Source organism: Crocodylus porosus, unplaced genomic scaffold, assembly GCF_001723895.1.
Source record: "Crocodylus porosus isolate Cpor-Errol unplaced genomic scaffold, CroPor_comp1, whole genome shotgun sequence".
Classification (NCBI taxonomy): Eukaryota; Metazoa; Chordata; order Crocodylia; family Crocodylidae; genus Crocodylus; species Crocodylus porosus.
Genome location: NW_017728911.1, coordinates 3,246,276 through 3,262,732, shown reverse-complemented (window position 1 = coordinate 3,262,732; position 16,457 = coordinate 3,246,276). Strand labels below are relative to the sequence as shown.

The window sequence follows — 16,457 nt, the reverse complement described above, 5'->3', positions numbered from 1 at the left end:
CGTCTTTTTTGAAGCTGGAAATATGGTACCCCTAGGAAAAGCACGTACACAAAAAACACCTCATAATATGTCCCAGGAGAGTTTAAGCCTCGACACTCCTGGCCCCTCTGCCTTTTGCAGTGGTCTTTCCTATGCTGTGCATGGGTCATTTGGAGCAGCTCCTTGAAACAAGGGAATCTCAGCTGGTGAGCTCAGCTCCGGGGAGGAGGGGTAGGGAAATGGTGACAGCTGCTGCCAGCAGCTCTCCAGCTCCCCTTACTGGCAAAGCAAGTTCCCAGGGCACTTTTTCCCCCTCTGGATAGCTTTGCCCTGTGAGCATAAAGCAGGTCACATGGTGTGACAGCTTCCATCAAGCAATATTACCTGCAGTTTTATGAAAATAACATCTACTGGGGTTTTATTTTTACAAACTTTCTGGCATCATATAATTTTTTTTTTTAATTGTTCTTTAAAAAGTAGCCTTTATAAATGGGCAACCCACTGTAAATTAATCCGTCATTCTCTGGAAGGATGCAGCATACACACCGCAGCCTGCCATTCTAGAGACTCTCCGTATACTGTGCTAAAAAAAACATTGTAATTAAAATAATGTGTGCCTGACAATCCCTGCTGAGGCATCATAGCAAGGAGTAGGCAGCCCAAATGTCACTTAACTGTCCTTGCTCCCTGGGAAATCAACCTTCTTTGTATCCCCATATGCAAAGTAACTATAAGGAAAAGTGGGTTTGGAAATATTATTACTTAAAAACAGCATTAATGAGCAACCCTACAGGTAAATTATATGCACGCAACATAAGAGGATTTTATGCTGTAAAAAACAGTATTTCAATTTATATCACCTAGTGGGTTACTTGAAGAAAGTAACATTTTTAAGGATTATGAAAAATACCTTTAGCAGTGTCCTTTTCAGGTAAGACCTAGGAGGCAATTATTAAGGTAGATCAACTTCAGTCATGACAACCTATATATTGTCCCTTTTAGGAAGGTTTATGATGACAAACATATTAACTACTGCTGTAAGAAATACACAGCAGCTATATGGTTTCTGTGATTGTCTTTGGTATGGTCAATGCATACATATAAAAATCAATGCCTCATTTGAGTAGCTACAATGTTATAAGCAAAATAATTTAAGCTACAAAATAAGTTTTGTGTTTGCAAGAATAACAAATAGGAATCTGTTTGCAGCCAAGTCTTGAAACAAACACAGGAATAAAATTCATGAAGATCACTTCTTTCTGAAAGCCAAAATTTCTACATACCTAGAACTGTAAGATCTGCTTGAGCTTCAGCTGTCTCATTCCCATTGTCCACAATGCAGGCGTATGTTCCAGCATCATCTTCCGTGATATCACTGATCTCTAGGCTACCTCCCGCCAGCAAAAGAAACCTTTCAGAGCTGTGGAAAACAGGACATATTGGTAATTTTATTGACAAACGAATTTGTCCAGAGTGCTGACAGAAGGAAACTATAAAGCTCTTTGTATGAAGCTGTAAGATGCACTGAAAAATTATTTTTTCTTTATCAGCTTTGCAGCTGGATTCTTTAATGGTATATCAATCTAGACAGATGGTGTTTTTGAGCTAGGGCCTTTACATTATTTTGACAATTTTGCTTTAAGTCTAAGCTTAAAGTTCAACAACATACTTTCCACACAATATTAATGTATCTTTTTACACTTTCAGATTTCAGCTCCCATGAATTAAATGCAATTCAAATTATTTTGAATACTGTAATTAAAATTCAAGAAAGATGAATATATTTAATCACTGTCTTCAAAAGATAATCTTTACAGCACTAAAAATGCTCCAACGGTACCTCAAAAATGGTTAAGTAAAGCATATCTAAACCCAGGTGTCACATCTACACAACTTACGAATAAATGGTTAAAAATATTTCATATTTGTGTTTTTGTTAAGAAAGCCACTTCATTTTCCTCCCATATGAACAGCGAGGGCTTATTTTTTCTTCCTTTACAAAATATAATAAAATGTAAAGAGTAAATAAGTCATTTGAGAGCATTTTAGAAACATAAGCAAACAACTTTCCTTGGCATTTCCCGTCTATAAAGGGAATTCCTCATTCCTCCAATCATACACAATACTAGCAGACAAATCACTAACAAAAAACCCCAGACAAATTAAACAAATCATGAAATCCAGTTGATTGGAGAGTCTCAAATCATCCTAAACTTCCACATAAATACAGAAAACAGGAATCTATTTGAAGACTCCGCTGGAATTAGAAACAGATTTTTCCTGATAATATATTCCTTGTCACTGATTAAAATAATGAAATTAAGTATTCACCTTGTCTATAGTTAAGTCTGATTGTTTTAGTCTACCATGCTTGACAGAATCCAAAGCACAAAACTAAGCATATTTTTATGTAAATTCAAACAAGTATAATTACATATGTTTGTAATATAGGGTGGTCAGAAAACAAATTTCAAATTGAACAGGTGAAAAAAATGGGCAAGAAAAAATCATCAACAGAAATGCTTTCTCTGTTAAAACATTTTATGTTAGGATTACATTACTGGAAGTGGTAACTTCTCTGATTGCAAATGTAATTCATTAAGGGATTAAGGTCTATGGAGGTTTCTCCTATTTATATCCACCACTGAACACAAAAAAGATTCTTTCAAAACTGTTGTATTCAGCATTCTAGCTTGTAGACCAACTTTTCTGTCTGATGCGCTGGTTAAAAAAAGGAGGACAGACAGAGACGTATTCTGATTTAGGTAAAAGGAAGTTCTGTTTGGATGCAAATTAGAAGGCAGACTGAAAACAAATTGGAAGAACTGCAGAAAGCATGGCAGACAAGGCTCTTATACGTACAATACAGCATGCCCAGATCCAAGATGCAACAAGCTGAGGTAAAAGCAATTAAAAGGAGAAATGTAAAAGGAAGAATTTAGAGCCTTTAAAGGGTTTGTTTTTAAAAACAAAGTTTAGGGCATTAGACTGGCATACCAGGGTTCCACATGGAGGACCCTAATAAAGGAAATGTCTTGTGAAATGGTAGACTTGCATGTAAACAACAGAGCCAGCCATTCCTGCATTAGCCAAAAGAAAAAAAAGCAGAAACCTTCCAGAGAAAAGGTCCTCTCTCATAACTAGTTTGAAAAAAAAAAAAAAGCTCAAGAGGGAGGATTAAGCATGTGGAGACTTAAAGCGGATACACGTTACACCAATTAAAACAGCACATCTATGTTCACATAAATATGACGGGCTATTACTGAAGATGAAAAGGGAAACATTCTTTTTTTATTTCAATGATATATTTTGGCCAAGAAAAACATAGGGCCCCCTGACACAATTTGTATTTCTCAGACTTGGTATCATGGATGCCCTCCAGAGGGGTGTTTGCTCTGGACCCCTGCAGCCTTGCCTGATCTGCGAGAGTCCCCTGAAACCAGCCCAGGAGTGACAATCTAGACTAATGTCTGGCACCTCACCTTTGCTGATATGTTAACAAAGCTCTTCAAGATTTCCATCTTGTCTCACTTTTCAAATAGCCAGACCTTGCACTTAGCCCTTCATTCCCCATGCACAAACTCAGGAGATAAACTGGATCATATAATGCCATAACAATAAAAACACAATTAATATAGAAAATCGTTACAAAACATGTCATTTCTTGCACTTGGTCTACAGAAATCCTCCTAATAGCTTGACCAAAGAATAAAGAAGGTAAAGCAGACAGAAAAGCTTACTTGTTCCCAAAGCAAGAATAAATCAAAACAAACCAAGTCTGTCCAATGTTTCAATGCACATCTGCTCTTAGTGAACTTGTCATATTAAATCCATACAAGTACATTCAAGAATAACACTGAAACTAACTTCAACTCAATTTTAGGAGATTTTTCTCTCAATACTGCCAAAATAGAAGAAGTTAAGCATGGTAATTTTAGGCAAAAATATATTTTTTCCTCAACCTCAAACTCCATTGTCTTCAGCAGGCAATTCCTATCCTCCTCGGAAAGCTGTGCTTCATTTTTTCATGCGGTATGAAACCCAGCAGATTTGGGTTACTTTGAACTAATGGGAATAAAAATTCTGAAGTGGAGAACTCTTCACAGAGAATACCATTACTTTGTAACAGCCCGCGCCCTGTTAAAACAAGGGAATTCTAGATCTAGGGCAGTGGTTCTCAACTGTTTTAAGCTCAAAAATGCCAACTCAGGTTTTCATTCATTTCTTGACTATGGAAAAATAATGGGAGTAATTCTGTTACAAAGAATTCAGAAAGATCAAAACAAGTTGGAATGTTTTTGATACCATGGGTTCCTATTTCAAATCTCTATATTTATCACATGAATTACGTAGGTGTTTACATATCTGACAGTCCTATTATTGGGCAGCATCCCACAGCACCCTTGAAAAAAAATCTCACAGCACCCCTAGATGCTGTAGGACCTTGGTTGTGAATCATCTTCGTAGGGCTTTCATAGATTGAAAATATAACAGAATTGCCTGGAATGGGGTGATCTCAAGCAGAAAGGTCGAAATCACTTGGTCAAGAACACTTTGAAAACCATCAAGCATCCAGTATAGATTATGGCTTGTTAGGATAAATGTTCCCTGAAAGATACTCCACTCAAATGTGCAATTACATTCTGCACTATTTTATGTTTCCAAATAAATTACCAGATGTTCACAGGTAAAAGACACTGCAAAAGCCTATCTTTATATGACAAAGTTAAAGAGTTATGGTGTTACAAACTACTCATTCTTAACTGAAAATGGAAGGCTAGACACAAGATAACGGCCTACATTGTCAATATCAAGTGACAAATTCTTCAGCAAAGAATGAAGCTATACTTAACAAATCTTCTTCCTCCAATACCTAAACGTGTTCAGGGACCAAGAGCATTTTGATCTGTTGCCAGTTAATTGCTTTAGGAATGAGTACAGCAGAAGTACTCAAATATGAAAAATCACCCAGTTCTAAGTCTGAATATTCTCAACCTAACTTCTCCTTGCTTCTGATCCAGAGCATAATGTTGCTCCAAAAAAGGGCTACCTCTGCTACTTGAAAAATAAAATTAGAGAAAGAAGTGGGGAGACTGATTCCCCCCTGCCCACCCCCTGCCACCCAGCAGAGTACCTGGAATGATCACATTTACATTTTCGCAGCAGACAGAAAGAGAAATAAATGAGAGCCTTCCAGGCAGACAGGAAGAGAGCTTCAGTTCCATTTTCCCCAATGGAAAACTCAAACAATTTAAGAAAACTGAAATTTCCCCAGGAAAATTTCTGAATTTGCAAAACGGGTATTCCTTGGCAATTCATTACAATGGAAATTTTCAGCTACATATACCTGCAACTCTAACATTCTTTTAACATTCTCTGTATGTGGAATCTGTATATTAGCATGTAGATTATGAGTATTAGCAAATGTGTGTCCTGAATGATAAGGATTATCTTCTTCAGTATAGGCCAGAGCAACTAAATAGGAGTCGCTTTGAACACCAAAAAAGAAAAGCCGTCTTTCTGCTATAGCTTTTCACTATGTCCCTTATATTTAAATTCCTTCCAATTTTAAACCTTTTCTTTCTTTCATCTATCCATTCACAACGCCTGAGAACAAAAGTTCATGCCTCTCTAAAGCTGTTAGTCTCCATAGTGCTACCCTGCCCTGCCTTCTGCCTGACTCCTTGAAATGGGGTCTTGATCTTCAACCAACTGATCATACAACGTAGTTTCAATCCTCAAAATAAATCCTGCTGCTCATATTTAAAACTGTGAGCCAGTACAAGGTTCAAAACCAGGCTCTGCATTCTAGTCCACAAGGCAGAGCAGATGATGAGACAGACCTGTTATAGGAAATATTTTTAACATTTAGGTCAACTAACCCATCCTGTAGACCAGAGTAGCCCGAAGGATTCTCAAAGCAGTACTGGATCCACTGGGGGGAGCATGGACACCTGCATTCAACAGCTATGCTACTAGAGAATCCACTGCAAAGAGGGACATCTATAACAGCTGGATTTGCAAGGTTCTTAGCAGCTGTGTTGTGGAGGTGCACCAAAATCATCACAGATGCAATGTGAGAACATTTGATATATTACAGAATGTTATAATCAGGTTACAACACAGGCTAACTTATTTCTTGAGGGCACCTGAAAGGGACTTCTACATTTACCGAAACACAAAGCCAAATTCTTTCCTCCAATCAGCACTGGGGGAAAAAGGCTTCTCATCTTACATTCACATACAAGGAAACCTCACTAAATACACTGTCTATCATTAAACTGCTACCAAAAGCAGCATGCATTCAGAAAAGGAAACCAACAATGAAGTTGATTAAATGCTGCCAACACTAAGCATCACGAAAACACATGGTCCATAAGGAGAGAACATATTGACGGGAACCTACCACAAGGAGAAGTTAGTACCACCCATCTGAATAAAATATATGGTAATGCCCACTGCATGGAGTCCCCCTCCATTTCCAAGTCATGGTGAGCCACCACACTGAATACATTTAAACTTCCTCTTCATTCCCACAACTGAGATGTGCCTTTGTTTCCCATTTCCAATGAGTTCCGTTTTAAACCAGCCTTAAATATCTTGCAAACATCACCAAACAGGGCCACAAACAGCTTGCCCAGAATCCTTCTACCACCCCCTCACTCAGTCTGTTGCATATGACTAGTGTGGCCCTGCCCTCCACAAGGTGAAGGTGAACCAGGTTGCTCTGCCCCTCATCTGCATATAAATTTCTGGAGGATCCCAGAACTCATGATGAGAACACCAAGATGCAGTCATGAGTGGGAGGCTAATTAGCACATGGATCTTTTGTAAGGGTATTTAGAGTACACATAGACATATTGAGCAGTGCTGAGCTGTGGGATCATCATATCTTGAAACACTGTTGTCTCTGCAGGGACCCAGCCCAATGAACTACATGGCAAATCATGAGCCTTTTGGCTTTGGACTAATATCATGCATAATTTCTACTCTCACTAAGCGGGTACTGTTTAAAAGTGTGCTTATGAAACATCTGTGCTAAAATTTCCAGCAGTTTCAAGAGAGGTAAGCTGCATAAATTCTAGATGAAATAAGCCTATGGGTACTTGTAATAATTTCCATAAAAGCAAGTTAGTACAAATATGTTTATTTCAAGGTCAATGTTTTCAAATTTGTCTCCCACTTCTATGTGCTCAGGGAGAGCAGAGTCTGACAGTAAGGAGGCAGTGAAGGGGAGGCTTCAGCGGGAAGAAGTTAGGAGGCAGAGAGCAAGGGGGCTACCTGATCCCCTAGATTCATTTTCCCTGCTGTAGCAGTGGGAAGGGGACAAATTCAAGACAAATCTCCAATTATTAGATTCTAATAATTGGAAAATTATGGAAAAAATATATATTTTCTATATACAAAATCTAATGATTGGGGGTCATCTTATATTCAGGGCTGTCTTATAATCAAGTAAATACAGTACATTAGTTACAATATCCCCATATAGTAAGAAAAGTAATCCACTAAATGTCGGCTGCTTAAATTTTTGTGAATAAAGTGTGAATTATTTTGATGGGCTACAAGTATCAATATTTGTAATCTATGCAAACATGGGGAAAAAGAACCCTTGTCTTAAATTCAAGCAGAAAATGGGCAGGGGGGCCCTCCAGATCCGGCCCTAACCCAAGCTCAGGGCTGAGTTGGAGCTGCAGCTGCAGCAGCTCTGGCTCTGACCTGGTCCTGGGGCCAGGGCTGGGGCTGGAGCCAGTGCTACCATATGCTCCATACCCCAATCCAGTGGGGCTAGGGCCAGGACTGAAGGTAAGTGACAGCAGGGAGGTGGCAGCAGGGGCCAAGAAAGGGGCAAGGTAGGCACCACAGCACTGAGGAGCAACTGCTGGGTAGAAAATTATAACAAATGTATAAGTTTTCCATTTATGGAATCTAATTACTGAGGGTGTTGTTTTAAATTTAAAGTTGTCTTTGATTTGGGTAAATGCAGTATATTCAAAGTAGGAGGGTCAATGCTAGGAAAGTCAGATTTCTATGGGGAGTTGTCTTTGGGGTCAATGTATTTAAAAAGCCCTTCCTGGAAATCAGGTAAAATGGTGATGTTTGGTTAGAATTTCTTAAAGTTCCTCCACTGCATTAGCCAAATACTAAGAAAGCAAAATTAAGCCCTAGAGAATTTACAGTGCAGATTTTGAAATGGGAGAGGCTAGTTTAAATTAACTCTCGTCTTCTATTTCCACCACTCAACGCCATCTGAAACTTCACTTGTTAGAGGCATGTGTTCTAACACACTTCTTTTTCGAAGAGTGGCTGAGACAAACACTTATGGAACGGTGTTATGCAATGTGACAAAGGAGAAGGTTACTCTTAGTGAGCATTCAAGCCTTAACTGGGTATTTTTTTCCCCATATTTGGCTCTTTAACTGTAGTATGTTAATTTGCATGTACACGAGGGACAAGCAAGGAATATTTAACCTTAAACAAAAGCAGCACATACCCAAACTGAAAACAGTAGAATACAATATTGAGACATACTGCAAAATATTTAAATGGGAAAACAAACAAGGAACCTGCAAGTTGCTGGAGGAAGTGATGTAACAGTCCACTTGAGTAAAAACCTAACTAAATTCTTCAGCATAATTCCAAGATGCTGCAATCCTGAATGTGCAGGCTTCTTTGAATAGGATGTAATGTGAAACCCTGATGGGTCTATGGCAGGTGTGTCATATGTACAGTCCGTGGGCTGACCCAGCCTGCGGAGCCATGTTGCCTGGCCCACAGGGCTGCTAGAGGGGCCAGGAATTTGGGGCCAGGGCAAGCAGGGGCAGGTTTTGCCGCCAAAATCTGGAATAAAGAGCCCCACTGGGGACATGTGTCAGCAGTGGGGACTCAGTGAAAACTGCATTAACCCCCACAAGTCCCTAATACTGCTTGCCCTGCTGCCACATTCTTATATGAGGCTGCAGGATAGAGAAGAGTGGACCTGAGGGAGTTTGGCATTCCTGGTCTACGTTAATTTAAAGATACAATGGTAACTTCTTCCTAGATTTGGAGCATCTAACTCTAGTGTGATCATATTCCAACCCAGGTAATCATTTTCCACCTTCCTGAATTTTCCTTATGTTTAAGGCATGGCTTAGTTTTCATCTATCAAAAATTGGTTACCATCACTTTACAAAATTCTCTCTCAGTACTTTGGCACTTTAATCATTCTGTGGAATATAAATTATGTTCTTACTGTAGCTATATGCTGGAAAACACATGTTATGTTTCATCCCAGTTGTAAATACAGGTTAATAGTGAATAATGCTGCAAGCAACAGAGTAAGGAGTATAGGCTACTATTCTGCTTCTACATGGTCATATTTTACTGCCTATGTTTCTCTTTTTCTAGAGCCAATGAAGTTTTGCTAGCAATGAAAGGTACCATACTTACTTGCAGACTTGCACCTTTCCCCTAAAATCAGGTCTCTAAAACTGGGATGGGAAGCTGATTTTCCTTCACTGGAATAAGGCATGGAGGAACAGAAGCATGGAGATACTGCAGCAAGATGGCTGCCAGCTTCAAACTTAGGCAGCAAGCAGGAGGGGCAGAATTAAAGCAGCAGCCAAAAACTGTTACCAATTTGAGAGCGATTGTGAAAGTGTTAACACTGGTCTTTATTTTTCCTGCTTAAACGTCCCAGAAAGACACTTGACAGCCATTTCACATAAGTGCCTGTCCATGAAAAAGCCAGTTATAGAACATGACTCTAGACTAAAAGATTTTTCCACATTCTACCTTTCAAAGCCAATGCACCTTGCATATAGATGCATATGGTATGCAAGAAAACGTGGTAATTGTTTTCAGCCTCATGTCTTTGATATAAAGTAGTACAGAGAAAGCTTTTGCACTTTCTGGAGGAATTATGTATATATACATGTGTTTGTGCAGTGTATTTTGAGCCTAAAGGGGAAAGGTGGCAGAGGTACAAAGCTGAGGGAGTAGTTCAGAACTATGGAATATTTTTTTAACCTCAGGGTACAGTGTCTATATGGGCATTCCTAAAAAGGTGGGAAGTGGATGGGAGGGAAGTGAGTGGTGGTCGGCATAGGAAGTTGCACAGAATGCAGATATGGAGTTAATTAGAAGCTGTGTGAGTGAGGAAGACTGACTTGCAGAAACATAACTGGAGATGAGAAGCCTAGATTAAGAGAAAACTAAAAACAGGTGACAAAAGTGTAGTAAAGAGTACCAGTTTGTTTTTCTACAATTGGAGTAGACAATACATGGTATCTTTTCATGCCCCCATTTCCCCACCAAACTCTCACTCCCCTATCAAAATAGCTACTGATGAGACCCATACCCTGCAAAATTCTTAATTTTGATATGGTCAGTGTACAGTAGAAGACATGTGACATGTATACAGAGGCAGTGATAGCTTGCTACCTATAGTCTGCCATTTATTATGGAAACCAACCACCACTGAAGGTACTGCAAATTAAATGTACAAGTTGCCACACTGTCACAAATTCATAAATGGGACTAAAGGCTGAACCTATAAAAGAAGATCTCACTCTAGTCTGATTTAAATGATTTAAGTAACATGAACTCCAAGTTGACTAACTGATACCCATACATTGCAAAGGGTCAGTTAACTAGAATATTAAACAGAGATGATACAAAAACTAGAACTCTTGGTTCCAAAATGATACCTTTTATTAGACCAATGGGGAAATAGCAAAAAAACCTGTCCTCTTCTGCAAGCTTTTGGGATCAACTTCAGCTCCCTCTGTGCAAAAATGAAGTTTATTTCTTACTTATGTGATTTTTTTTATCATCTTGTACCATCTATACTTTCCCTAGAGCCTAATGAAGGAACTTTGATCCCAAAAGCTTGCAGAAAAGGATAATTTTCTTGCAATTTCCCAGTTAGTCTAATAAAAGGTATCATTTTGGAACCAAGAGTTCTAGTTTTTTGTATGTCTTCTTGTCTCAGACCAACACAGCTACCAAGTACACTCCTGAAACAGAGATAATGAAATTAAAACAGTATATTAGGCCCATTAGCATCCTACATCAGGATGCCCAACCTCTGGCTCACAGACAGGGCAAGGGAACAGTGGCCACCCCCCACCCCACAGGGCTGGGCTCAGACCAGGTTGCCCCCTGTAGTGTGGCATGATGGTGGCTGCCTGCCGGCCCCTGACACTGGATCGGAACCACCATCTGACCCACGGTTGGATCAGGCACTGCCTATCCTGCCCACAGGGGAAAAAGATAGAGCACCACTGTCCTAGATTATCTGACAAAAAACATCTGAAATTTGTTTTCTTTTCCCCCCCTCCCAATTAAATAAGAAACATGGCTTTCATTACCTACCACATAAAACTAGTGCACTGTAGTTTTTAATGAAAAACGTGTGTATCTTTATGTTCACTGAGAAAACTACAAGAAACAGAAACCAAATTTTATCAATCAAAACTTCTACATCCCAAGTTCTTAAAATCAGGACAAAATAATTAGTCTTCATTCCAAGTATCTGGCTGCCGATTTCTCTTTCTTGCCTTAGAATACTGAATACTTGTGAGTGAAACTACCAAAAGGTCTAGAGCAAATATCTTTTAGGATAAAATGAGAAAACGTCTTGATTTTGGAAGCAGAGTGGAACAGTCACAGTTAGGCAACCTGTGACACATGCGTCACAAGTGGCATGGACAGTTTGTGACTGGTACATGGGAGATTGGGGAATAGGCAAGCAGTGCAGTAGCAGACAGGACACAGAGCATAAAGCAAAGCAACAGATCATGGAAAAGAAATCAGAGCAGCAAATTGGGCAGAGGATGGAGGTCAGACTGGCAGTCAGGGCAGGCATGGGGCTCAGGTTTTGCTGGCCCTGTCAAAAAAGTTGGCCCCCACTGATGTAGACAGTCAGATCTGAGTGATATAGAAAAGGGATGACTTGCATTAGCTTACTTCACCTGATGGTAGTTTCATTACAACTTCTGTTAAGAAAACAGAAAGTTTAGCAGGCAGGTGTCAGGAAATGTCAACGTTACATCTGCATGTCAATACAGCCATCAGGTACACATTCTTTTCTAATATCTTTTATAACTTTAGATGCTGGTATAAAATTATGTAATAGGGTTTTCTTTCTTGAATATTGGCATTATTTGCATTGTTACATGCCCCCAGTACATCTTTAACTTAGCTTTGACCTTAGATATAATAAAATCCCTTCTCTCAGCAGTATTCACATTTTAATGATTGCTGTCACCCATATGTTCAGTCTTGCTAAGGTACAACATATGCAATCATGTGGTAACATGGGTTATTGGGCTTTTATTTTTTAAATTCCACAATTACTTTCATATGCTTAATCTTGACTATTTTCTATAGACATTGTGCATTTTTATACAAATCAGCCACGGATTCACCAAAGGTTTCACAGGAACTGTGCATGTTATCTAAGAGCCACCACGTGACAACACAGTTTAAGAAAACTATGCTGTAATACACACACCGAGGGTACAGGATTAATGATACACAAGCAACCTGAACATTTTCACTCCCTTTTGTGACTATTAAAGACAGCCCCCCGGTGCCTGCCTTCCGAGCACTGAAATCCACCACAGCAAGTTGCTCCTGTAAACCTAAATTTAGTTCAAATCTGCTCAAAAATATAACTCATTCTCACAGGCGCTGGAATTCTTTGCCAGATAGGATACCTTGGGGACAATGAGTTTGTAGAGTGCTCGGAGTAAGAGAAACATTGAAGGAATTCAATCTACGTGCAAAACCTTCCATAAGATGTAGGTCCTTAAAATGCTTTACAAGCTGGTCTTCTGAAGTGTTAATAGATGCCAGGCTCCTAGTAACTGAGAGGGGAAAATCCATCAGAATGACATAACATTTTCCATATTAACATCGCTTTCAATTACACTGATTTTCCCAGCTTCTTTACCACCCTGGCCACAAGGTCCTCAGTTCTCTGCAAACACCATGCCTGGAAGACTAGGCCAACAGATGTGAATAACAGAAGAGGGAGACTGAGAGAAGGAGATGGACAGGGAGAGATTGAGACTGAGAGGGAGACTGAGAGAGAGGGAGTTGCCAAACCAGCAGCAACCCTGGGTATGGGACATTTTCTCTGGGAACAGACCTAGGGGCTACAAGGCTGGAAGCAGCAGCACCACACCAGTGAACTGGCTCTAGAACAGCAGTTCCCAAACTGTGGGTCACAACCCCAAATGGGGTCACAACATCAGCAGATGGGGTTGAGGGGGTGGGGGTTGTGGGCTGGGAGCAAGGGATCATACTGAGGAAATGGGCCATAAATGAGGTCATACTGAGGACAAGTTTGGGAAGCAGTGCTCTAGAGGGAGAGAAGGAAGATTCAAGCACTGAGAAAACAACAGAGAGCTGGACTCACCTTGTCAGGGTCTAGGGAAAAAAACTGACTCGACTTGCACCTCCCTGGGGTCATCTGACCCCAGCAGTCTTTCCTGCCCAAAGGGGATCTGGACCCAATGATCTTGTGAGGTCCCTTCCAGCTGCTAACATCTATGCATCTATGAAAAGGCCTAGGACCACGAGTTAAACCTTTATGGACCACGTTCACGTTTGTTTACTGATGTGAGGATTTGTTTGGGGAGTTTCCCGAAACGCAAGAGTGCCCAAGAAAATAAAGGACTCAGCTGAGTAATCCCCAACTCACTACACACCCTATGGTTCACAAGAGCATAACATCTCTCCTCTCCTACAGACTTCTGAAGAGCCATGAAAACCTTTCCAAACACTCCCTACCAAGTAACTCCTGGGCTGAGGCTTACATCTCTATGTAAATATCTCACGGCTTTCTTTAGCTGAATACTTTGAGGCTGACAAGAAAAATCCAACTGAAAATACACTGCGCATGGTCCAACTAACTGCTTTATGGCCAAGTATATGTCAGGTCAAAACTCTAAAAAATGAGTCAAGTCTGCCACCCAGAAATTACAAGCCTGACTGAAAAAATAATACAGTTGGGGTTAATTTTATCTGCCTCTAGCTGATGACTTTAGATGCAATCATTTCACATTTTTCAAGATTTTCTTTGCAGCCACAAGGATGAAAAACTTTTTTATTTAAAACAAATGCACGGATTCTTATCGTCTCAGTTCTCATACAAGACGGTAGGACTTGAAAAAAGGGGAAAAAAACTGAAAATGGGACTCACGAAGGAAAAAAAAAACAATAGTGTTGTTAACAATTTCACACAATTCCGTATACTCAATGCCAATTTACATCAACACACAAGAAGGTACTTTTCCTTCAGCTAAAGGCTATTTTGACACTAAATCTTGACAATCCCCTGCTTTACTTGTGGCAGGTTAGAGTGTTAGGTCTATGTTGTGTCAGGGTTGATGGTAGTTTTATGCAGAATTTATATTAGGGTTTGGATAGCAATGATCCTGCCTCAGGAAGGGAGTTGGACCAGCTGACCTATGGAGGTCCCTTCCTATCCTACTTCTCTATGACTCTGATGGATATTTTCTCTTCTATACTCCCAGTACTCCAAAAAAGCTGAACTGGTTTTGCTCATATTTTTATTTTACTTTCCTTTGCTTTCCAATAAAATTCACCTTTGGATAGAAACCAAGAATAAAAATTTCAGGATGGCAACTAGAAGTTTCAGAAAGTTAAAAGCAGTACAACTACTTAGAAGCTATCACTCCTGCCGATTATATCGATTCACTTTTTAATGTGGACCTGTTACTATTCACATGCATTGAAAAAAATTTCATGCCTGTAAACAAAAGCATATACTTAGAACGCAACAAATATAAAGATATGGAAACCATATACTGACACACCACACTTTTCTCTATTTTAACTTCTATCTTCACTTTTATCATGTAACATTTAAACTCTCAGTCAATACATCCTCCTGGGTAAATGGTGTGAGGTCAATACAAAACACCCTTGTGAAAAAATACTCCCTCTTTTATTCGATAGTTCATTTCTTTTATTCTTCTCTGCTGGAAATGTCTTTCCCCAAGGAAGCTTTCTGAGAGAGTAAAGGAAAAATATCAAGCAAATATTAAGTCCTGAGGAACTTGAAAAATAATGAAGCTGCTGAACAAGTTAATCATAAGGCTACTACCCAGCTTTCTATATGTTTATTTAGAGAAATCGGATGCTTACACCTAGCACCCAGATCACTTGCTTTTTAGAAATGTTCTATTTAACACCAACCATGGCAGACTGTAGCATGCACCAGAGTAGTTTTTTTCCATCTGTCAGAATATTTTATTACCTTTCTACCAGGAAGCGTTTGTTTAGGATGCTTGCTGCATCATAACTGCAAGCCACTTTGCTAGGGACCTACTGAATTCACAATTTCATGGAGCCAGCAATTGTCAGGGCACTGTGGCAATCTGCCAGGGCAAGGAAGATGGTAGAAGGGGCTGCCTGCAGTGGCGAGGGGCAAAGCTGCATGATAGATAGCCCTCACAGCCAAACAGCGATGAGGGGTGGGGCCCTCGGCCAATCAGAGGTGTGGCAAGGGGCTGTCATGCTCCACCTGCAAAATGGCTGTCATTTTATGCCTGTGAAATCAGGGGGCAGCGCCCTTGATTTTGGTAGGTCCCATCACCTACCGAAACATCAAGCAAGCATTGGTTTTGCTGAGAGAGAAACCAAAAAATGTTTTACTATGTTCAATGGCAAGGTGACGGGACCTATTGTCTGGGGAGCCAGCATTTTGTTTTCTGTAAATTTGCTTTTTTTTCTTTGCAGATTTGCCAGGCAAAATTCATGTAACTGGAAATACAGCAGGTCCCTAGCAAGGTGGCTTGCAGTTATGATATAGCAACCATCCTAAATTCAAACACTTCCTGGTAGAAAGGTAACAAAATATTCTGATAGATGGGAAAAAAACTACTCTGGTGCATGGTTGGTGTTAAATAGAATTTTTCTAAGCATCTGATTTCTCTAAATAAACATATAGAAAGCTGGGTAGTAGCCTAATGATTAACTTGTTCAGCATCTTCATTACTTTTCAAGTTCCTCGGGAAGAAATCAAATAAAGGCTTTCTCCCTTTGGGCTACAAGAATATCTTTTCTTTGTCTTCTGAAATTTCACTCAGGCTTAGCTGAGCTATAAACTGTTTAAAATTGCTATTCCCCTTCTCTTGCTTGCATTCTTCCAGAGGAGTTTGGCAGCATGCCCAAATTATTGAACATGTTCTAGATACTATAGGGCATCTACACATGTGCCCGATGCCTGCCCTGACACATTGGAGCAGACTTGATTAATAGAGTCTGCTGGAACATGCTAATTAACACATCACATGTATTCAGAGTCTCTACATCATGTGTATTCTGCATCCCCGCACTTCAAAATGGCAGCAGGGGGGCTTTAACTAAGGCTCATAGATTTCATAGACATTAGGGCTGGAAGGGACCTCGGGAGATCATCGAGTCCAGCCCCCTGCCCAAAGGGCAGGAAGTCAGCTGGG

At 39.9% G+C, this 16,457-nt stretch overlaps 1 protein-coding gene across 1 annotated transcript in view; it reads right to left on the bottom strand.

The window, feature by feature from the left end:
• The window catches only part of NEO1 (neogenin 1), a 256,404-nt gene that overhangs the window by 159,769 nt on the left and 80,178 nt on the right, over nucleotides 1-16,457 (bottom strand). The window contains exon 6 of the mRNA XM_019533146.1: nucleotides 1,263-1,399. Within this exon, the coding sequence (XP_019388691.1) occupies nucleotides 1,263-1,399 (137 nt within the window). The remainder of the gene's footprint in view (nucleotides 1-1,262; nucleotides 1,400-16,457) is intronic.